The following is a 24,088-nucleotide window of genomic DNA, read 5'->3' on the forward strand; positions in this document are numbered from 1 at the left end:
GGGATTGGTAGTGATGCTCATGTTGGTGATGCTGAAGGGGGCTGATGCTCATGTTGGCGATGCTGAAGGGGGCTGATGCTGATGTTGGCGATGCTGAAGGGGATTGGTAGTGATGCTGATGTTGGCGATGCTGAAGGGGGCTGATGCTCATGTTGGCGATGCTGAAGGGGATTGGTAGTGATGCTGATGTTGGTGATGCTGAAGCAAGGTCTGGTTGCTTCCAAAGTCTTTTTCAGCTAGCACAGCTACTGAAGAGAGAAAGGGCAGCTTTGAGGGCCAGCAGGCTCTCAGGGCTTTAAGTGGTACTAGATCTTAGTGTTCCCTTGATTTTAGGCACATCCAGAGGAGTGCCTCCATATCAGAGTATCAACTCCTGCATCTCTGTGGACTGACCAAGGTTCCTAGGGGACACAGCCTCAGGCTCAGCTTCCTGCAATGGGTGGGGTGGAGACTGTGGACAGGCTTTGCCCCAGAGCCTTGGCTGTAATTAAGAGCTTTCTCCACCCTGGATGCCGTGGTGGCCACAGAACAGTCTTTATATAGCTTATCGCCCCTGTGGGTGGTTCTGTGAAATCCAGCCAGCTGCTGTGGATGCCTCCACCTACTTCTACTCTGAGGTCAGCCTGTAGTGGTTCTCTTTACCTTGTCTCCAAGGGCAAGGGGCACTCCTGGTACCCACTTTTCTTGTTGAGCTGGGACGTTGGGTTAGCTTTGGGAAGGGCACTTCCGCCGGGCCCCACGGTGCTCTAACGCTCATGACACATGGACACTCTCTTCCTCTTTCTCTCCTGTTTACTCCCTTCTTCGTGTCCATTTTGATCACTGGGGACTAGGGTTAGGACAGGGGAGGCTTCTTCTATGTGGAGAAAAGAGTGATCTGGCTTGGTGTGCATTTGTGGTCCTCACTGAGGAGACCCTGCACTGCCGTCTGCTCTCCTCCCTGGGTCTGTGTGTGTGGTTAGGACCCTGTTGCAGGACCCTTTGTTACAAAGAGGGGTTCCTGCAGTGGTAGGCTCAGGCTCTGCCATACTTATAATATGTACACACACACATACACCATGCAAACACTAGATACAATCTACATATGCACATCATACAGAACTCACATACATATAATTCTCACACTTCACACACATACCATATTCACCTGTTTACCTTGCATACACATGTACCTTACGCATGACGCATGCATGCCCAAAGCATATACCTCCCACTACACATTCACCTCACATCCCTCCACACCTTACACACATCACATATGCCACACATACATAAACTCATACCTTAGACACGTACCACATGCACACATACACACCTTACATACACACAACACCTCACACTCCACGCAAACCTCAAACATTCACACTGCATATCCCCCCACACATAGGTACACACACCACATACCACATATCCACACAGGCATATTCAGGAACATGTATGTCACCACAGCATGACCCACCCAACTGTCCTCCCTGGGTAGAGCCAAGGCCAAAGAGGAAATTAGGGTGGCAGCCAGGCTGTGGGTTTTGAGTGCCACGTCAAGGCTGTGGCTTGGCACTGAGGAGCATGTGGAGCATCGCAGGCTCTTGGTCCAGGCCCTGCCCTCTATCTAAAGGTCACTGGGAGTTCCTCTGGGAAAAGCATGTTGTGATCTTGCTCCCTGCTGGAAATAGTAATCCAGTCACTTACTTCTCATTATGTGCCAGGAAGTTTTATTAGAAAGTGGCTGAAATGGATGAAAAACGGAGCAACCTTCATTTATTTTTAACGAATTAAGTTTTAATTTGTGTACTTGAAGAAGAAAAACTCATTTCCTGGTTCTTCACAGCTGGATCCGAGACTGCCTGATGTCCCGGACCAGCTCTTGTCCCAGATGCACACATGCTCTCATCTTTCACCCCTCACTGGCCATTTATTTTGTTTCTTGGGTCTTCATGGTCCAGAATTTCCTCATGATGAGCTCCAATGTGCTTATGGGTCTGTGCCTGCAGGTTTCATCCCTCTCTTTGTTATGTATGTAGATGTTTGCCTGCATGTGTGCATGCCATGTGATGACTGATGCCTGAGGATGGCAGAGGAGGGGCCTCACATCTCCTGAAACTGGAGTTGCAGATGGTTGTTAGCCACCATGTGGATGCTGGGAATTAAACCCAGAGTCTCTGGAAGAATAGCCAGTGCTCTTAACTGCTGAGCCATGTCTCCATGCCCCAGGTTGTGTCTTTTGTTTGTTTGTTTGAGATAGGGTCTCATCATGTATCCCCAGTTGGCCTGGAACTTGCTATATGACCATCTCAGTCTGGTCTTGATCTCACAGAGATCCACTGCCTCCTGCTCCCAAGTGCTCAGATTAAAGGGGTGTGCCACCATGCCTATCTCAGGTTGTATCTTTTTAAGAAACATTTTCACATTTATTGATTAGTTATTACATATTTTTATTTATTTACTGTGTGTTTTGGGGTGGGGGCACATGTGTGTGGACGTCAGGGACAACTTTCAGGGGTCAGTCGTTGTCTTCTACCACATGGAACCTGAGGATTGAGTCATGTCATCAATCTTGGCAGCAAACAGGCTATCTGCTGAGCCATCTCACCATCCCTCCAGCAGGATGCTTCTTAGCCGAGGTTTATGTGTCAAAACACATGATCCAGTCAGGCAGTGGCAAGTGCTTGTTACTTGCGCTGACCTCCCAGCCCTACTCTGTCCTCTCTGTGACCTCAGTAACTGCCTTCTGCCTCAGTGATTCAGAGGGTGATACCACACTGCTTGCCTTGTAGAGGGTATGGAGACCTAGGGAGTTTCTGCCAGCCATGTGCTTAGTGTTCCAGTGGCCCTGAGCACGGCCTCTTAGCTTATACCTTTATATTTAAATGTAAATAAATAAAAGTAGTTAGCTAAGCATGTATCTAACCAGAAGTGACCAGCTCCAACACATTTCACTTTCACAGCTTTTAGCATCGTATTACCCCTCCCACAATTTCAGAGAAACAATGTTTTCACTAACATCTCCCCTCTCTGAAGTGGACATGCTACACATACAAGATCATATACTGTATATATTTGCTCATGTTGGCAGGCAGGGGTGGGCTTTGCAGGGTCACAGCCCATTATAATTGCAGGTTCCTCCACCTACATTTCACTTTCACAGCTTTTAGCATCGTATTAGCCCTCCCACAATTTCAGAGAAACATTGTTTTCACTAACATCTCCCCTCTCTGAAGTGGACATGCTACACATACAAGATCATATACTGTATATATTTGCTCATGTTGGCAGGCAGGGGTGGGCTTTGCAGGGTCACAGCCCATTATAATTGCAGGTTCCTCCACCCCAGCCTTAGGGTGTGCCTCATGGTGTAGGGTCAGCCCTCTCAGTGTCTGACCCAGGAAGAGGACCCCAGGTGGACCAGGAAAGCCTGGATTGGGATCCCGTTCCTCAGCCTCACAGTCGGTGACTTTTTTAGCATCAGGTTCAAAGGGTGACTCAGGTCTAAAAGACTAAGCTAAAGTGACATTTCTCCATTTATTTATTTGTTTGCTTGTTTATTTACTTATCTCTTTATTATGATAAAGTGAGGTAGCCCAGATCCAGGAAAACAAACATTGCATGCTTTTTCTCCTAGCTGGATGTCAGCATTGAAATCTTAGATATGCATGTTTCGATTTGAAAATCCAGAGAGGTCAAAACACTGGGAGGCATCAGTGTTTTTAGTGCTGGGTTTTTGGAATCTTATGTCCTCTCTGGGCATCATGTCTGTGACTGCCCTTCCTGGAGCCGCAAACTGCCTATGGCAGAGACTGTGTGGCAGACCAGCTCTCCAATCTTGTAATAAATTCTCATGTGAATGCTGAGAATCTAAAGTCACCACCACCAGGAGCTTCTGAGGTGACCACAGGATGTTTTTTAGGGCCTGAGTGGGATGGGTGGGGCCCACCTTCCAGTGTCTCAGGCAACATCATTGATCACCAGCTGGCCCTTCCGTTGCCAAATACTTGGAGCTTCTCCTCTGCCTGTCGCTGTTCTGTGTTACTCATAGACTCTTAGGAAACCCCTTCCCAATCTCAGATGTAGATTTGAGCCCCTGTGGGACTAGATGGTGACATGGGCTCAGATATTCACTGTGCCCTGCCTTGCTAAATATCCTGCAACGTGTCATCAATTTGTGCTGGTGCCATTCAGGTAAAACAGAGGCTGCATTCACCTGGGTGTGAGAATTTCAGTTACTGGGGTCATGTCTTGTCCAAGCATTCCAGCTTGTGGGAGGTGGATTGAGTTTCACATGGTGGTTTTAGTTTCCAGTTGATAAAGGGGTAATGTATTGTGGCCACAAGTAAATTGATATTTGCAAAAAGTATCTATTTGTATAGACACAGAATCTCTATATAAATAAATTTATGTATATAAATACACATCTGTATAATTAAGTTCATGACGGAGATTTTGCACTTCTGAACATTTCTCTTGTCCTGCAGCTAAACTTGTCCTAACTAAACTATCAGAGAGCAAGTGGGGACACTGGGCTACACAGGGTCTCAGGGCTTTCCAAGAAATGTGGCTAATTGCAATGTGTCTTATTTGAGCTAGGCTTACTGGAAGAGTGAAGGGAAACAGTGGTCCACCATTGCATGAATTAGGTAACTTATTTTACCGTAAAATGTGTCTGCCTTGTTTTTGATCACACAGTCATGGCACACACCTACACTCAGATATCCATATGTGCACATGCACACACACACATTTTATAGCTGCCTTTTATGTGTCATCTATGATACAGGAAAGTGATCAGGACAGTAAAGACCTTTTCCTCTTGGTTCACATCCTGTAAGAGCCTTACATACAGTTGTTCAGAAAAGCAACTTAATTAAAAATCTATGTGTGCTCTTTGGAGATATGTACTCACATTTTCTAGAAACCTGAAGAGCCTGCCTTGCTTGATGTAACAGAGGCACAGACAGCTTGGCTACTTGCTTATTTATAAAGGGCCCTGAGGCACCTCAATCTGACAGCCAGATGGGAGCAGGAATGACCAAGTTAGTGAAAGGTGATAATGACATGTTTGCTGGTGCTGCCTGAGGGAGCCAATTGGCATGGGCTCCTGGCCCTCCCACATCACTCAACAGTCAAGAAAATGCCACAGAGACATGGCCATAGGCCAGTCCAATGGAGGCAATTCCCCAACTGAGGTTCCCTCTTCCCAGGTGTGTCAAGTTGACACCTAAAGCATCCAGCACAGTGGCACATGAATGGTCCAGTCCATCCCCAGGGGAACAAATGGGTGGTGAAAGTGAACTTTTGAAACTAGACGTGGCCTGTTTTGGGGTGTGTGGGTGGGTGGGTAAAGAGAGTCTAAGACCCAGGTCCCTGGAGCTTGATCTAGAAAAGGAACATGGGGTTAGAGTGGGCATGGTTCCAGGCCTTCCTTCTCCTCTGTGGGGGTAGGGGTGAACTGGAGGAAATCTAGAGAGGAGTCTGGACCCATCCAGAGCCAAAGGTGGTGCTGCCTTCTGTGGTCCTGGGAGACTCTCTGCACACTGAGGGTGACAGAATGCGGGGTCTGCAGTCCACCAGGCCTGCTCTCCAGACCCGTTCTGCTGTCTGCCTGCTGTGTATTTCTGCGCAGATTTCCATCCTTTTCTGGAAATCTGGAGGCAAAGTATCCCCCAGAGACAAACTGCAAAGATTTGCTGTCCTAACTGTCTGGACCCATCCCCTTGTCTTCCACATTCCTGCCTCCGAAAGGGAGGCCAGAGCCTAAGGAGGACAGAAGGCTGGTCAGGTGAAACCACAGCAGGCACAGCATGTTGTGGAGCCAGCGCACTGCAGGGCCCACACTGGGCCTTGCCCGCCTGCCCTACTGCCCTTGATGTGGACGTTCACCTCATGAAGGAGGAGCGGGAAGAGCACGGGGAGGAGGGCGACCTCGATGTGGGGTTAGGAATGTCAGCAGGTGATTTCTGTGTCACATAGACATCCTGCACACAGTGTCACAGGATCCCACTGGGCAAGGGAGCGAGGGCCAGCCAGTAGATCGGGGCAAGGATCTGTAAAACGGCTGAGCGAATGCAGGGGATTTCTGTCAATTTGTATAGATTTTCATTTAAATTTCATATTTTTTGAGAATTTCATACATTAGCACTGTATTTATATAATTTCCATTTCCCCCTCTCCCCCTCCAACTTCTGTGTACCGCCACTCCTCAAATTCATGGCTTCTTTAATAATTATCGTTAACTATATATATATGCACATATGTATGTATACTTATACAATCTACTGAGCCTGTTTAGTGTTGCTTGTATGTACATGTGGGGGTTAAATGTGACCACATGGGATTGGATACTCTATCAGGAAGTGGAGGATTTTATCCTCTCTTTCCAACCTTTTACCTCTTGAAGCCTGGCAGTTTATTCCATGGTTAAATGCTTGGATGTTTACAAAGGAAAACCTTGGTTTAGTTTCCTGGGTTTGGCATTTATCTCCTCTTTACTGATCAATGTCTCTGCACTAAAGGTTAGCACTTGTACAATGGGTTCAGCAATCCCACTGATGTAAAGATGCGGCATGTTAAGTGCAAGAATAACAGGTAGAGCGTAGTGCTGCCCCCCACCCCCAAAATAATGAAGACCTCACTTGATGCCCATGAGTCCTGGGGGAGCTCACAGGATAATCTGACTCAGTTTCCTCATCTGACACATGCTAATAACGAGAAACCAAACAAAGCCCTCGTAGCTTTGTTTCAAGCACTGTAGCCATTGATTCCAGAAATATTGATCAAATGCTTCCTGTGAGCTGGAAATACCCACAGCGTAGGTCACTGGGGGTTGGTTAATGTGCTGGAAAGATCGATGAGGAAAATGAACACTGACCATTTAGATGGAAATTAAAACAAGTGCTTGTCTAGATATGCACAGTGGGGAGAGGGTGAGACAAAGCAATTAGAAAGACTCTCCTTAGACGGGCTGGTCAGTGTGCCCTGGCGACACAGCCAGAACAGGGACAGCAAAGCTACTTACATGAAAGGACAGGATTAGCCTCAGCCTCAACTGCAGGAGTCTAGTGGGGAGGGAGCGGAGCACGGCCAGAGGCCAGCTGCACAGGGTGTCATGGTCTGGGAAGAGTTCAGAGCTTTGCTGAGTTGAAGGGCAAGTCATTGCAGATGTTTTGTTTTATGTAGAATTTTGTTCCGAACAGTGAAAGTGGTCCCACGGATAAATGGCCCCCCTTTCGGTGGAGTCCCATGGATAAGTGGGCAGCCTTACAGTGGAGTCCCACGGATAAGTGGGCAGCCTTTCTGCAGATGTTTTGTTTTATGTAGAATTTTGTTCCGAACAGTGGAAGTAGTCCCACAGATAAATGGCCCCCCTTTCGGCGGAGTCCCACGGATAAGTGGGCAGCCTTACAGTGGAGTCCCACGGATAAGTGGGCAGCCTTTCAGCGGAGTCCCATGGCTAAATGGACAGCCTTACAGAAGTTGAAACAGGGTGATAGTCTGACCAGGAAAGCAATGCCAGAAAGATCCAGTGGTTTGCTCTTGGACAGCCAGATGCAGGTGGAATGGGAGCTGGGTGGAGCTGAAGATAAAGCCCAGGGCCAGTGCCGCTCCCCACCCCCCACAAAAGCTTCAGATGATGGGTTTGCAGAGCTTGAGTTCATGTGAGGGGATGCACAGAGGCAGGTGGCCCCACTGTGGTACCCCCAGTTCTCCCCCTTGACCTCCAAACGCTCTGGTGCCTGAGTCTGTGCTCATGCAGTGACCTGGGCCAGGTGCTGGAGGGGAGGACAGTGCAGACAGAGTTCCCCTTCAGGGTCTGTGCAGCACAGCAGCCTCCAGGGATAGACAGGGAGGCCACACCAGCTGCAACTTTCTGGCTGCTCTCCCCACTGACCTCACCTAAGGTGAGCCTGTGTCACGAGGTAGGTTTTCTTTATACACATACGGTTCCTTGTCTAGTGTCTTGGGGGCCAGATGACAGGGTCTTTAGGACTTTCTTCTGCTCTCTAAGTCTGATTCTGTGTTGTCAGAATATGGATATCAGATGGAAGCCTCTGTCTTGGTTTACCCCTGACCCCTGCCCAGAATGACTTATGATTGCGTTGTCACTGTGCTGTCAATCTTCTGCTATGAAACCCCAAAGTCTGGGTCTCCCGAAAGGACACCTTTAAGAAAAACGTCCCTTGGGACACTTAAAGTGGGTGTGTTTAGCTGCAGTTTCTCTAAGGGGCTTCCTCAAGAGTCCTTGTTAGAGTACTGCATGGATGGACCACTCAGATCATCGCTGAGCAGAGGTCATGAGGGGAAGACTTGGCTTTAATGATGTCTCACACGTGCCCAGTCATTTACCTGAGTTTGCTCCAGTCCAGCTGCTGCCCCCTCACTCGGCATCAGTGGTCTGTGTGGTGCCATGTCCCATGCAGACCGTGATCTTTTCCTTGCTATGCACAGCTCGGTTCCGGCATCTCTGAATCTTCCTCACCCCTTGATGCTGTAAACACCTTCTATCCATCCAAACATCCAGAGTCCAGTTCCCAGATAGGACCTGGGTTTTGAACTCTGGAAGCTTTGTGTGTAGATACAGAAGCCTTCTGAATATGACATGTCAAATGCGAAGTATCTTTAAAGCCAGACTCTGGATAGACAGGTCCAGTCTCATAAGACACCAGACTCTTTCACAGACACTGCCTGGCTCCTGTTCTGCCACCAAAGTCCGCCAGTCTGCTTCCACAGTGGGTCAGAGTCTGGTCACCACGTGTCACCTCCACTCCATCTGTCCTAGTTTTGGTGCTGTGATAAAATATTCCAACACCAAGCAACTTGGGAGAAAGGGCTTGTTTTAGCTCACAATTCCAGATTACAGTCTATGATTCCAGGGACTTCACAGTGGTGGGAGCTTGAGACACCTGGACTTGACACCTCCTATTTGCCTGCTCGCTTTCTCTTCTCTAACCCAGTTCAGGACCCCTACATAGGGAATGGAGCCACCCACAGCGGGCTGGCTCTTCCAGCGTTGATCAACAGTCAAGACAGTCAACCGTCCACATGCCCACAGGCTGACCTGGTCTAGGAGCTTCCTCAATTAAGACTCTTCCCAGGTGATTGTAGGTTGTGTCAAGTTAACAGTTAAAAATTAACTGTATCCCCCACCCCATGGTCACAAACCAGTTGTCCCCTGCCTGGCCACAGGGAAGCCTCTTGGCCGGCTTCTCCTTCTGCTCCTGCCCTGTCACGTTGTGATGCTCCATCTTTGGGGCCTTTCCTTTCATACTCTGTCATTACCCTTCTCTTTGTTTGTGACTCCCCAGCTGTGGTACCCACATTCTCCCCATTTCTGAGCCTTTGCTTAGACCTCCAGTGAGGGCCTCTTCTTCCTGCCTTCATCCCCTTCCCTCCATCCCCTCCTTCAAGTTTGGAGACACCTCAGGCCTTCCAGACCTGAGGCCTTGTCAGGATGGTCCCTCAGCACTCCACTGGCTACACTGTATCTTCTCTGCTCCGTGTAGCTCCCTAGGCCAGAGGGATTGTCACTTGATTCATTAACTTATACCCAGTTCAATGCTAGATACATAGTAGGCATTCATGGTGTCGGACAAAGGAAAGGAAGTTTCCTTCGGGGCAGTTTGCCTAGCAGGCAGGGGGACTAATAGTCACTGCCTTGCTGAGTGGAATGAGTGAAGACATCTGGGGGCCCTGTGGTACCTGGGCTGTCCTGAGCTCTGCCGAGACCCAATGTTGCCTTGTGCTTCTATCTCCTGCCCCTCTCAGGGAACCATCCTCACGGTCTCTGGTGACACCACCTGGGGCTGAGCCATGGGCCATTCCCTAGGAAGAATATGAAGCTGAGGAGACCCTGGGGCAACTGAGACAATAGTCATGGGTGGTACTCTTAGCCCTCCTTGGATGGCGACACCCCACAGTGAGTTCTACTCCCATGGTGACCCCTACCAGGAGCAGAGCCTCACCTTCTACACAGCTTCCAACACGTTTATTGCCCTTACCCTCCCGGACAGGGTTCTCTTCACTGCCCTGAATTCTGAACGCTGCCTTGGGTTCTAGGGGTCTCTCTTTTTCTGGCCTCCGCCACATGCTCCACAAGGTGGCTCGCTCCCAGCTCCCATGGCCAGCAGTGCCCTTCTGCCGCTGAGGCTCCCATTTGCCTGCTGTGCTCTCCCCTTGCCTGTTCGGCTTAGACATCACTCGACTCACAGGTCCATCACCCTGCGTTCTGCACAGGTGTGTGTCCTGTGCAGCGTGAGTGACACACGCTGGCCACTTTGCTTCCCTGTGCCGCTCTCTGTCTCCTCCCCCAGCGCAGGCAGCAACAGAGCGGGAACCCCCACCCGTGCGTTTGTTTTGCCTGCTGTGCTCTCCGCTTGCCTGTTCGGCTCAGACATCACTCGACTCACAGGTCCATCACCCAGCGTTCTGCACAGGTGTGTGTCCTGTGCAGCGTGAGTGACACACGCTGGCCACTTTGCTTCCCTGTGCCGCTCTCTGTCTCCTCCCCCAGCGCAGGCAGCAACAGAGCGGGAACCCCCACCCGTGCGTTTGCCTTTGTTTCTCAAGCTGGGATAGACGTGCTGAAAAGGTAGAAAGTGTGTCTATAAATGAATGAAGTGTACTTGCTGCATGCTGGGTGTCATGTCCGGCACTGTCCACCCGCAATCCCACTTATCCTTTAGGACAGCCCGGATTGAAGGTAATATTGACTTTGACCCCTGCTTTTAAGTTTGGAAATAGGCACGGAAGACCCGAATTAAGGCCTGTGTGACTCCAGGACTTCCTATTCTTGGTCTTTGGGGCCAGGTCTCTCTACTTACCCTGCGTCAGCTTCTCTTTGCCCAGAAGGTGGCATGTGCTTGGGCTGGGAGAGGAGAGAGGAGAGAGCGCCTCAGGGCCTCACTTTGTCATCACTTTCTCTCTCTCTCTCTCTCTCTCTCTCTCTCTCTCTCTCTCTGCAAAGATGACTCAGTGCCCAGCTTGCACTCATGAAGCACCTGGCTATCTCTTCTAATTTCACACTGTGCTGCTCTTTTCTGAGACAGTAGGAAACAGGGTGGGTATGGGCTGCGTGGCCAGTGACTTGCAGCTGTTTGTAGGTCTAGTGGGATTTCTTAGTGTTTATCTGACTGCCCCATACCCCAGCAGCTGCTTCCGAAGCACACAAAAACACTCTCTGGGAATTCTGTGCCCTGACTATACCTCTCTAATCCAGAAATCCTGTAAGGTGTGGATCACTCAGGCAGCCAGGGCCAGTACATGCAGCTGGTGCTCATACACTTTGATCTTGGAGAGAGAGGACAAGAAGTCTTCTGAAGGTCTCAGAACAGACAGTGGGAGTACAGTTAGGTTTTGGGAACCCAGTGTACAGCCTCCAGATGGTCTTCTCAGTACTCACAAGATCAACCCAGTGATTAATATGATTAATAAACCTCCCCTTCGTTAACCTGTTAAAGTTATAAGTTATTGATAATAATATTTGCCCTGAAACTTTGTGCAGATAATTAAATTAGGCCACATGTACAACTTGAGACGGTGGAGCCTCTAGTCAATGGGATGGTTATTTTTCTTTTATACCTAAGGTATGTTCTAAGTCTGGGATCACATGGATCATGATTGAAACTACAAATGTTTACATTTGTCTCTTTGGGCTCATGTCTGCCTCTGCTTCTGCCTTTGCTGGCTGTGTGATGGTGTGTAAATCTATTGATGTCTCTGGGCTTTGACTTCCTTGAGCCTAACCAAATGAATCTTATAGGAACAGAGTTGGGGAAGACTCCTCTATAGGTCAGGCCTGCTCAGAAGCAGAGGGTTGCAGGCCAACTGGCTGCTGTGCAGGCTTTAGAGAGAAGCTGGAGTTCCTGGGCAGGTGACTTGGCCTTTGGAGAGACTGTAGCATGCTTGAGAACCAGGTTCAGGAAGCCTTGTGCTGAGTCAGCCCTGCTAGCTGTGTGAACCTTGGGAAATTTATTGCCTTTTGTATGCCCTTCCCATGGATCTGTAATTAAGAATATCACTTCATAAAACTCTGGTGAGGGGGCTGGAGAGATGGTTCAGCATTTAAGATCCTGGCTGTTCTTACAGAAGACCCAGGTTCAAATCCCAGCACCAACATGGCACTTAACAACCCTCCTTAACTCCAGTTCCAGAGGATCCGACACCCTCTTCTGTCCTCTGAGGGCACTGCACAATATGAGTGCACTTACACACATGCGGGCATAACACTCATACGTATAAAATAAAAATAAATAAAAGTTTAAAACTCTGGTGAGGACACAATTAAATGTGTTAATGTACTTTGCTTCCAACAGTGTCTGCTGCACAGCACACTGTCCTCACACATCTTCTGGTCTTAGAGATAACTCCACCCCCCAGTGGAACAGTGAAGAAGTCCAGAAACAATCCACACAGCATGCTCCATAAGAACCTACTCACAGCACACTCCTCCATAGGAACCTGGACATATGACCATCCCATGCCCAGGGCGACACCGGGGGTGTAATTCTCACTAATATCATTTCTTGAGTCTCTGTACCTTGTGCAGTGTCTCTGCCTCTGTAATGCACAGACAATTCCTAGCTGACCCAGCTGGAGCGACAGAGGAGCTGGGCCTTGTGCAGAGGGCATCTGAGTCATCCTTTCCCTCCTCTACATCGTCCCTGCTCACTTAAATGCCACCTATCTCTCTGAGGTCAGGTGCACTTAGCAGGGTCTGTCATGAGTTGATAGATGAGCAGTGAGTTCATCCTGGTGGTCTTTAGCCGGCCACCAGGTATACACAACTGACCTCTGTTGTTCCTGCTGATACACCACCTAGGGCCTGTTATCTCCATGTCAGGACTCTAAGTTCAGGTCCACTGCTCTTAGAGAGGACCTGGGTTTGCTTCCCAGCACCCACGGATGAGCAGTGAGCTCATCCTGGTGGTCTTTAGCCGGCCACCAGGTGTACACGACTGACCTCTGTTATTCCTGCTGATACACCACCTAGGGGCCTGTTATCTCCATGTCAGGACTCTAGGTTCAGGTCCACTGCTCTTAGAGAGGACCTGGGTTTGCTTCCCAGCACCCACAGGGTGGCTAACAACCATCCATAGCTCCATAGTCATCCATAACCCAGGGGGTCCACAGGCATTGTAAGCATGTGGTGCACTTACATACACACAGGCAAAACACAGATAACATTAACATTAAAATAAGTAAAGAAGACCTGGCTTTCTACAGAGTACGTTGCCCCGGCTTCTAGGTGCTGCTCGCAGGAAGTGCGTTCCTACACATTTAGACGCGTTCAGCTGCAAAGGGAAGGAAACTAACAGTGTCTTAATCAGTCAGATCTTTTTCTATAGGTTGGAAACACTATCATTTCTGCAGGCAAGAGAAGTAAGATGTGGGAATTAGTCAGATGGCTCAGGGTGACAGTCACTCCTCCCTAACCGGGGTCCTGGAGCCCAGGATGTTGACTCACTGGCTCATCCAACCACAGTGAACCCAGACCTGGAAGCCTGTGTAGTCCACCAAGCTTTTCCCTCCAAGCTCAGGTGTCAGTGGTCGTTTCTGTTTGGTATGGACCAAAGGCCTGGGGTGGGCTTAGCACTGTGTGGACAGTGGCCACGTGCACACAAACTGAGATCTGGCCACCTCTGTGGGACAGACATGCCCAACAATGACTTAAGTATGTTTCTGCAAGCTCTGAGACTTGGCTTTCTGAGACTAGGCCCTTCATCAGGTGAGAATGATTGGGAATATTATTGCAAGGCCCACTGAAGGCCAGATAATTACCTAAGATGTGGACATACCTTTGCCAAAGGGAACTGGAAGATGGCTGGGCCTGGTTTGGGGTACCATATATACCTTCCCACTGAGCAGGTTGTGTTAGTGACTTTTGTGTAACTCTGATGGCAATACCTGGTAGAAACAGCTTAAAAGAAAACAAGTTTATATTACTTCATAGTTTCAGAGGGTTTTATCCCATCCCAGTGGGAAGGCCTGGGATAGCAGTTCAGCTTGTGACAGTTGAAGCACGTGGTGGAGACTGTTCATATCGTGGTGAATCAGGAGGCAGAGATGGCAATGATGGCCTGGTATAGGCTTTACAGTCCTAAGCCCAGTGAGCCACTTCTGCTAGGTAAGCCTATTCCTCCTCAGTTTCTAGAACCTTCAGTGCTGTTCCACTATCAGGGACCAAGGGTTGAAAACATAAGCCTGTGAGGTACATGTTAGATTCAATCATGTCACAGGTGAACCCCAAGGGCCTTGGCAATATTGGGAAGCCTGGCTCTGAGGCTATCTGGAGAGCCACCTGTGCTGACTTAACTAAGTGGGCTCTGAGTTGCCATCGAGCCCGTTGAATACAGGAGGCTGAGAACATCCTGAGCTGGAGGCCTGTGAGAGATTGCAGCTGCTTCAGAAACGATTCCTGAAAGCGGTGTGGGCGAGGTCTGTCCTCTGTTTGAGATCTTCAGACTGGCCTTGCCATCTGCATCTGTGAACCAAACCCTTCCTCCCCGTGGGGTATGACTAGACATGACTCAGTAGCGCAGGCTGCTTTAGGCTCTAGCCATCAGCCTCCAGGGATGTGCTCACCATCTAGGATGGAGCCTTGTGAGTCAATTCCATTTACAGTTTAAACTCATGTAAATGACTAGGCGCAATCCCTGGAGTCTCTCCCTGGAGGGTTGCCACCTCACAGCTGTGGCTGTTCTGGGTGGAGCTGTCTAAATACTGCCTAGTGCCTGCCTCTTCTCTGAGATTTAGTCCTAGACAGACAGTGTGGTGCTGTGTCGAAAATAACCCCTTCCCTGGGACTTGTCAGACCTGGTGGTGCCTTATAGGATCAGCATTAAAAATACTCCTTCAAAGCCAGGGAGATCTCCTTCATTCTTCTTAGTGCCATGGGAAAAGGGAGCCCCAACAGTCCTGCATTCCGATGTTGATGTCTCCAAATAGGAAAAGTGGCAATGTGTGATTAAAAGAATCATGTGAGAGTCAAATTGCTTCTCTGGGCAGGGCCAGGTCACAGGGAGATGAAGAGAGTCTGGGAGGCTCAGTTTAAGATGGCACTTTTTTTACTTTGGTCCCAGGTCGCTTATGGGCTTTATCTTTTGAAGAGTAACTTTTCTAGGAAAGTCTTACTGTCCTTGGGGAAGTTATGAGATACACTTGTTTCCTGAGTCCCCTAGCGACCACCCAGTGTCTCTGACCTAGGATCCTGTATTGCTAACACTGATTTTCATGTGTGGCTCCCTCTAATGGGTGAGGTTCTGAGTCCCCTGGGGAAGGGGCAGTGTCTTGCTTATGTCTGCTATTTACAGAATCAGTTCGTACCAACAATACAAGTAAATGAAAGAGCTAACAAGTGCAGCGCAGCCAGGCCCCCCGTGTGCACCTCTTCACTGCAGGTGGAGCGGCTCCGTTCCGACTCACACTCCACAGGGCGACAGTGGGAACATTTGCTCATTGGTCTGTTCACTTTTCCCTCAGATGTGCTGTGCCCCAGTGTCCGGGTAGAAGGAGACCGCTTTAAACACACCAATGGAGGAACCAAGGAGATCACGGGTAAGAGAGACAGCAACACACCAGTCACACAGGTGGGCTTTCATGTGCTGCTTGCTGGACTTGAGGGGTGGGTCCCCGATCCTTCGTCATTCTCATCTGTCATCAAGATCCTGGCGGAGCAGTCGGAACCGTGCAGGGGCAGCGATCCCCCCAAGAGTGACAGACATCTCTAGTTTTCCTCTTGGCAGGAGGAACCACCCTACAAAATGCATTAGGAAGAGTGCAGCTGGAGTTGGTGAATCAGCAAACGAAGGATTGGCAAACTGAGAGGAAGGATGAATAAATTAAGGCACCGTAGAGAGAAGGGAAGATGAATCAGCCTCATAAATGGAGGAGGGAATCAGAGATAGGAGAGCAGACAGGTGACCACAGATCTATGGCAGACAGCAGCGTGTGGGGTGTTCAAAGGCCACCTTCAGATAACAAACAGAAGAGCCAAGGCAGAGGGCAGAGTGTGGGGAGTGGGCGTCCTCCTTGTCCTCGTGGTGCTGCTCACCAATCTGTTTGGGTACCATTAATCGATAAGGGCACTGAATGTGTGAACTGGCCCAAGGGCAGGCGGTTTTTCTTCCCGCCCTTCTTGCTGACGTTCCCTGGCTCAGGCTCCTTCTCTTTCCCTCTTCCCTCCCTTATCCTCCTGGGTCCAATTCCAAACACGTTCTTGATTCTCACCCTGGATAGCCAGCACCAAGTCAGGACTAGGTGTGGCTCGGGCACTACCAGTGTCCGGCCCATACTCCTGGAAGCCTGTCATGTCACTGTGCCCCATGAGCTGTAAGACACAGCTTCTGTATTTTTATCCTGAAGGATCTTTCTCATAGACAAACACTGCTGTGCCTGCTGAAGAACATGGTCTGAAGCTGATTCTTCTTGCATCCCTCTCACTAGTGACTTGGCACAGAACTCTTTGAGTGCTGTGCTCCGGGCAGGGCTGGATGGCAGGCCCGCATCCCATCTCCCAGAGTTTGCCTGGAGGACCCCAGGCAGTCACCTGCTGAGTAGTGACTTTGTGCTATATTCTACCAGTTACTTTCCCTCCTTCTGTGGCTCCAACTCACCCATCAGGCAGCTTCAACTAAGCTACTGACTCTTTTGGAGGACGTCCCAGAAGACAGCTGTCCGTCACCTCTGGCTGGCTAGGCCTCTGGCACTCAGGAGATGTTCAGGAGATGCTGCCACTGTCACAGCTCCATTGTCCAACTCCAGAGATGAAGGCGACCTTCACTGCTTCCCTTTGATCGCTCAGGTGCCTTGAAGTGAGCATGTCTGTAGCTCACTCTGCCCAGGGTGCAAAGCTGCTAGGCAGTTTGACTTAGATGTTTCCGCTTAGTACCTTGGTGAAATCCAGGGATGCGATGCTCTCAGGTGATCTATTGTCCATTCCCTCCAGGGGGATGTGCCTGTTCGGTTCTGCCCCAGGACACCTCCATTGAAACCCCTCTTCAAAGCCCATTCTTACCATGCTGCCTTGAATACATTTGACTTTGCGAGCTGTATTCCTCCAGAGCAGCGCACTCCAAGCCATCAGTCATTCAATGTGCATCTCCACGGACGGCAGCACTTAGGGCATTGATAACAGCAGTGGCAGCAGTCACTGTGTACTGAGTGCCCCACATATTTCCACCTTAACTCACACAGTTGGTGCACATTATGCATTTACAGGTGGAGAATCGGAGACTCAGAGAGTTGCTCTTTTGGCATTTGAAAAGTTTTTCATTCCTTTGAGACTCTCCTGTATTGACATCTTTTCACCCCTCTCTCTGCCCCCCAAGTTCCTCCTTTGCCTGCCTCCCACTCCCACCCAAGTCCACGACCTCTTTTTCTACAATTATTGTTGTCACACATATGTACATAAGTGTACACACAAAACCCACTGTGCCCATTTAACGCTGCTTTTATGTACATGTGTTTAGGGCTGACCACTTGATAACCTGTTGGGGGCTCCGTCCCTGGAAAAGACTGGTTTCTCCCTCTCTCAGCAGCCCTTGACTGCCTGTAGTTCTTCATCTGGGAGTGTGTCCTTTTGAAATTTCCCCGTCTGCCCTGCCTGTCAACAGGTGGTGTCATTGTGCAGGTCTTGTTTAGGGAACCTTATTGTTGAGATTTTGTGGGTGCAACACCCCTGGTGTGTCCAGGAGACACCGTCTAGCACCAGGTGTCCTAGTCCTCTGGCTTTTTCAACCTTTCTGCCCCGTTTCCTGTGATGGTCCCTGAGGCTTAGATACCAATTGGGGCCAGGCACCCTATGGTCACTTATTCTCTGAATTTTGATTAATTGTGGGTATCTGACATAACCTCCATCTGCTATAAAAAAACGTTCTTTGGTAAGGGGTGAAAGCCGTGTGGATGCAAGGATAAGTATTTAGAATCTATGGGTGATGGAGACCTTGATAGCTCTTCAATATCATCTAGTAAGAACCAGTGTGAGAACGTGTTCCCACCATGCTGCAGCTGAAGGAGTGATGCAGACAGGGAACCTCAGCTCACCACATCCGTTGCAGCTGAGGAATCAGAGCTCTCTTTGCTTTGGAAAAAAATGCGGCTCTCAGAAGCCTCACCTCCAGGCGTTTCTCTGCGTAACTGTTTTTAGGGCCCATTTGTTCTGGGAAAGTGGGACTGAAAACAGGAATAGACATGGGAGATGAAGACACACTAGATGGTCCTGCTCCTCGCCAGCCAGTGGGTACAGATCAAATCCTGAGCGCTCTGAATCCCGGTTTCCCCACCTGTACAACAGGGGCTCTCGAGAACCTCTGAGTCCCCTCAGTCCTGATCATCTCTCTGTTGGTTCTTGGCCACAGAGTGCTATCCAGCTTCCATTCATGGGTCCTGGATATCACTACGTCCTCCTCATGTGGTCAGCTGACTGCGTGGCGTGATGAGGTGCTGCTCAGCCTCAAATCTTCGCATTAAGCAACTGCTACTTATCTCGGAGCACCTGGCCTCGCCGTCCACCGCCTCTGGACCGTTTTCCCTCCCAGCCCTTATTTATCTGAGGCAATCCATCTTCTCTTTTTGTGCCCTTTCTGTCACTAATTGATTGCTTGTTTATAGTTTTGTCCTGTGCAAATCTTTCACTTAATTCACTGAAACCAGTAAAAGTGGGAGCCAGGAAGGAAAGAATGTGTGGTTTTTGTATTTGAGATACTGTCTTGTGTGTTACAAGCTGACCTCGGGCTCACTGTTAGCCAAAGATGACCTTGAATTCTGATGCCCTCCACCATCTACCAGTGTTAGGATTGCAGGCATGTGCTACTATGTCCAGTTTATGTGGTGCTCAGGATTGAAGTCCTTAGCCTCACGCATGTTGTGCAGACACTCTACCAACTGAGCTCCATGTCCAGCCTTGCTTTTCTGAAACTTTTTAATTCATTCCCCCCACATACAGTTGCTAAGGGGGAGCATGGAGGAAGGTGGCTCTGCCTAGTGACGGCCCACAAAGCCAAGACACAGAGGAACAGGCGCTGTTCATAGTCTGAGCCCCCGACCTCTCACAGGAGCTCTCAGCGCTAAGTGTCCTGTGCCTGGATACAAGTCCATGGATTCCCACTAGGGTCTCCAGGAAGAGCTATTGGTATCACCTGAGTGATCCACACAGGCACTTTATGGCATCACCAAACTTAAACTAATCTCAGCCCAATGATAAATCTCCTTCATTTTCTTTTCTTTCTTTTTTCAAACAAATAATGTATTTGGGGCTTTTGGCTACTCTAATATTCCCCGCTCTGAAGAGGTAACCATAAAATCTTTTGAGGATTAGATAAAAGCTCCCAAATATTTTTGACATTTTTGGCCTTTGGAATACAGTAGGTTGCTAAGAGGCCCAAGGACATTGTGAGTTTTAGCCAAGAAACTGGCTACTTTTCTTTACCGCCTAGCCAGTTCCTACCTCCTATTCTTAACACACCATCCTCTGAAGAGGTTTCTGAGGAGGTTACCCAAATTGCCAATAGGGAATAGGGACACAGACCACTCTGGCTTCTTCCACGCTGAACAGGGAGGCAGGGTGAGGCAATTGGAGTACCCCTTCATTGGGTATATCTAAAAGACTCCCAAATTGCATAACTCTTATCTCTAAGGGGAAACCGCCTAGCCAATTCCTACCTCCTATTCTTAACACACCATCCTCTGAAGAGGTTGCCCAAATTGCCAATAGGGAATCGGGACGCAGACCACTCTGGCTTCTTCCACGCTGAACAGGGAGGCAGGGTGAGGCAATTGGAGTACCCCTTCATTGGGTATATCTAAAAGACTCCCAAATTGCATAACTCTTATCTCTAAGGGGAAAGAAAGTCCTTGAATCGTGAATAGGAGATGTGAAGGAAAAGTAAAGGCAGGAGTAATTAGCATTATAAGTTCTAGACCGGGAACTAGAAAAAGGTCAGAACAGGGCTATTTTCAAATGTTCATATGAGAGTCCATTGGAATTTCTTTATAAGATCTAGACAGGGAACTAGAAAAAAGTCAGAACAGGGCTATTTTCAAATGTTCATATGAGAGTCCATTGGAATTTCTTGACAAAAGCTTCCAAAAGCATCCCTATACTGGGTTCCTCCTCATTTTTCTTTTGTTTCCAAGGCTGGAGTGATGGGTTCAGGATTTGCTTTCAGGTATCTTGATAGCTGTTGGAGTGGTTAGAATCAGTGTCAGTTCCCTCTCAAAGGCTTCATATAACTGAGGGCTTGCTGAGTAAAAAGATTATTTTTTTAATGTATGTGTTTGTGTTTTTGCCTGCATGTATGTACATGTGTACCATATGCATGCCTGATGACCACAGAGGCCAGAAGAGGGCATTGGATGCCCTGGAACTGGAGTTACAGGTTGTGAGCTTCCCTGTGGGTTCTGGGAACAGAACCTGGGTCCTCTGCAAGAACAACAGGTGCTCTCAACAGCCCCCTCTCTTTCATGTTCTAATTAAAGAAACAAGTTCAGTGGAATCAGAGAGCTTCTTCAGAGTGACCCACCCCGGAGTCTGTGGGGTACAGGGTGCCTTGGCTTTATTAAACATTGTGGATACCTACAGTTCATCCTGCCCTTAGCTGGAATCAAAGGCCTTGGTGTGCGCTCCCTTCTGTCTTATCAGTAGGTGTGTTGCTGGCTTGCATCCTTTGGCATGCTGAGAGGACTGCGGGCTCCATTACTGCATGTATGCTGGACATTCCAGTTCATAGCTACACAAGGAGTGCAATCTATTTGCAAGACGGACTGTGCCATGGCGACACTGAGAGAACTGTAATAAATAGCTATTGGTGTTAAAAACACAAAAATGGTCTAGCTCCAGCTGTCTGTCCAGCTTACAGATAGGGGAGCTGATGTCTAGAGAAAGCGAGGCAGTCAAGGTCAGACAAGATCAGTGCCAGGGAGACCCAATCTGCCTGCTCCATCTGCTAGTTTCTTCAGAGCTTGTGGGAAAGGAGAGTTCTCTTACTCTCATTCAAGGTAAAGGTCATGTGGAGCACCTGGCTTTTAGTGACATTGCTGTCATCTTCAGTTAAAGCTCCCATCCAGGCATTCAGTGTCACAGTCTCCCAAATCAGTATCAGTATCCATCACACTGTCAGCCTCTAGAACACCTGCTGTTCTCAGGATACTTGGTGGGCCTTGTTTGCAGAATCTCCAGATTGACAACGTGCTGAACAGATCTTACTGCGGACAGATGTAGGGGAGGGTGGGCTTCAGGGGGTGGCGAGCTGTGCTGGTGAAAAGCCTTCTGTTGCCTGCTGGGCATGTGTTCAGGGTCTGCTGTTATCAAGACAGCTGGACCTTCATTCTCCTGTCACTGAGTTTGCCAGCTTCCCATCAATATGTGACTGAACATATAATTAAACCTCCGTCCCCACACCTACACCTCCCAAGGCCAGTGCCCGTGACCACCACTATTCTTTGACCTTACACTGACAGTGACTTTTGGTCATCTCTTAGGGGAAATCAAAGCAAGCCAAAGCAAACACCTTTCATTAACACAATACCACAAAGCAGTTTACTTCTTTCTTGTGGTTCTCTTTTTAAAATCATGAGATTTAAAAGCTGCCAACAGTAATCCCAGCAAGACCCAAATGAAAGGCAGCAATGTGGCTGCGGGAAGGAAGGACTTCAAATTGTGGGTTTGACTGAAGAGCCAGCACGCACACTTGAGCTTCTAGAGCAGAGGCCCGGAAGCAGGAGAAACCGGGACACCTCCGCTTGTCTTGGACTTGACCATGATCCACGATGCTCTCTGTACTCAGCGTTCCAGTGCGGCACCCAGTGTCTGTGTTCCACTGGACCTGCCCTGGCACAGGACTTGAGGTCGCATGGGCATCTCAGCTGATTTTTGTCTTCCCAACATATATTTGAACAGTTCCTTCATCAGTGTGTCTATCCCCCTCTGGGACCCCCAGAGCAGCGTGGGCAGGCTGACTGTCTCTGAGGAAAGTGAACTAGCTTCTCTTTTGTCTCCTGTACTTTTCCTCTAACAAACTCTCTCTCAACTCTTCCATTTCCACAGGTTTTGACCTGATGGATTTGTTCAGTGTGAAGGAAATCTTGGGGAAGAGAGAAAATGGAGCCCAGAGTTCCTATGTCCGGATGGGCTCCTTCCCTGTGGTACAGAGAACTGAGTGAGTAGTCCTTTCTCTTTCCTGATCCTCCTGGGCACCCTGGGAAGTAGAACGCAGTCAGCCACAGCTGCTCAGTCAGCACTGAGCTGGGGAGTAACTCCCTCAGCAGTGCTTGGACACATCAAACTAAGAAGATGGCACAGGTCACGTCACCCAAGTCCAAATGCTTGTCCTTTGCACTGTGATTTCATAATCTGATACATTATTTATGGAAAGAATTGTATTATAGCATTTTTGTTTCTTTAGATGTTCTCTGTTAATAGACTTCTCTACCCTTAATTTTACGAATTTTTTCCCTTAGACTCTATATGTGTGGCTAGGTATGTGCATTGTATTCCTTATGCTCTCTCTCTCTCTCTCTCTCTCTCTCTCTCTCTCTCTCTCTATATATATATATATATATATGCACACATATTTTGTTAGGATACATACACACTTGTATATCTGTGAAAATACTTCAAATGTATTGAAATATTAATAAGTATTGTATTCAGAAAGAAAACCGATTCATGAAGGAAATAAGTAGAAAATGAAAACTAAATTCCTGTGTCTGTAACCTACGTGGGGTGACCTGCTTTTTTCTGCATGCACAGTGATGGGGGGTGGTGAGGGTCAGTCTCTAACTTCTGAGGGAAGCCTAGGGACTCACGGTGATGGGCTCTGTTCTTTCTGTCTATACACCATCCTCAGTGAAGTCCTTCATCAGAGAACGATAATTGAACAAATGAGTCATTTCCTACCTTAAATCTGTGAACAAGAGTCAGTGAGAACCAATCTTACCATGTATGCTCTGTAGCTACTGGAAGAGTCCCTGAGGATCTGCAAAGCTAAGAATCAGGAGCCCAGACGCCTCCCCACTTCCCTTCCTGGCTGTTTGGCCAGACGGCTCCCGCCTCCTCCAAGAACAAAATGAAGGCTATGTTTCCAGAGGCGGCCTCCCACCTCCAGGGTGGATTTCGGCCACCCTGCTCAAATTCTGCTGAAGAAAAGGACATTTGGCTGGTGGTTAAGAGAAGAGCTATAGACTAGAGCCTCTGGCTGTGAACTCTGTCTGTTGTGTGGCATTGAGTTAACCACAAAGAGACCAAGTGCCCTGCCTATGCAATTCGAAGATCAAAATATTTCTTCACAAGTCCTTTCTAGGAAGAAATGAGAAGAAAACTCAGTGGCCAGTTTATATGAAACCTCAAAAGTACTCATTTTAATATTAAATTTTAGAATATTGTCTCAAGTGAGATACATGTGTAATTTGTTGAAGAAACTATCAAAAATAGGCTAAGCCTTATTTTAATAGGATGCAAATCTATGATGGATCTTTGGTATCAACCAGGGGAAATTGTGTAAAACTTGGTGGTGTGTAGGGGCATGTTTGTTGTTACAACTGGGGTAGAAGGACTGTCCCTGCCTGGAGGGAGGGAACATTGTAGGGTGTTCCTGATTCTACCGGGAAGAACTTCCCAATCAACCTCCTCTGAGAACACAAGCCCAGCACTTCACCAGGGCTGGAGAAAGAAAGGTTTCTGCACAGAAACATCACGTTGACAGCTTTCAAGGGTCTTCATTCCTCAGCACCTATAGGAAGCCTCCTGCACTGCGGGCTCGGTGATAGATGCTGAGGGACAGGGAATTGTCAGGCTTTCTCACTGAGGTCCTCGTGGGGAAAGTATGTGAAGAACTGAGGGGCAGAGACCAGGTGCTATGAACTGAACAGGCGGTGAACGATGAACAGGTTAGGAAGACTGCAAGTCAGTTCTTCCAGAACTCCGGTGTGTGAAGAACTGAGGGGCAGAGACCAGGTGCTATGAACTGAACAGGCAGTGAACGATGAACAGGTTAGGAAGACTGCAAGTCAGTTCTTCCAGAACTCCAGTAGTGAGAAGGAAAGGTAGGAAGAACATACTGCAGGCTGGGAATACAAAGTCAGGGGCAGCTTTGTGACGGTGGTG

General features: G+C 48.6%; 1 protein-coding gene across 1 annotated transcript in view; it reads left to right on the forward strand.

Annotated features, from left to right (window-relative positions):
* The window catches only part of Col22a1 (collagen type XXII alpha 1 chain), a 214,016-nt gene that overhangs the window by 28,182 nt on the left and 161,746 nt on the right, over positions 1–24,088 (forward strand). The window contains exons 4-5 of the mRNA XM_029554999.1: positions 15,469–15,543; positions 22,031–22,142. Of these exons, the coding sequence (XP_029410859.1) occupies positions 15,469–15,543; positions 22,031–22,142 (187 nt within the window). The remainder of the gene's footprint in view (positions 1–15,468; positions 15,544–22,030; positions 22,143–24,088) is intronic.

This window comes from Nannospalax galili, unplaced genomic scaffold, assembly GCF_000622305.1.
Source record: "Nannospalax galili isolate Female #2095 unplaced genomic scaffold, S.galili_v1.0 scaffold525, whole genome shotgun sequence".
Classification (NCBI taxonomy): Eukaryota; Metazoa; Chordata; class Mammalia; order Rodentia; family Spalacidae; genus Nannospalax; species Nannospalax galili.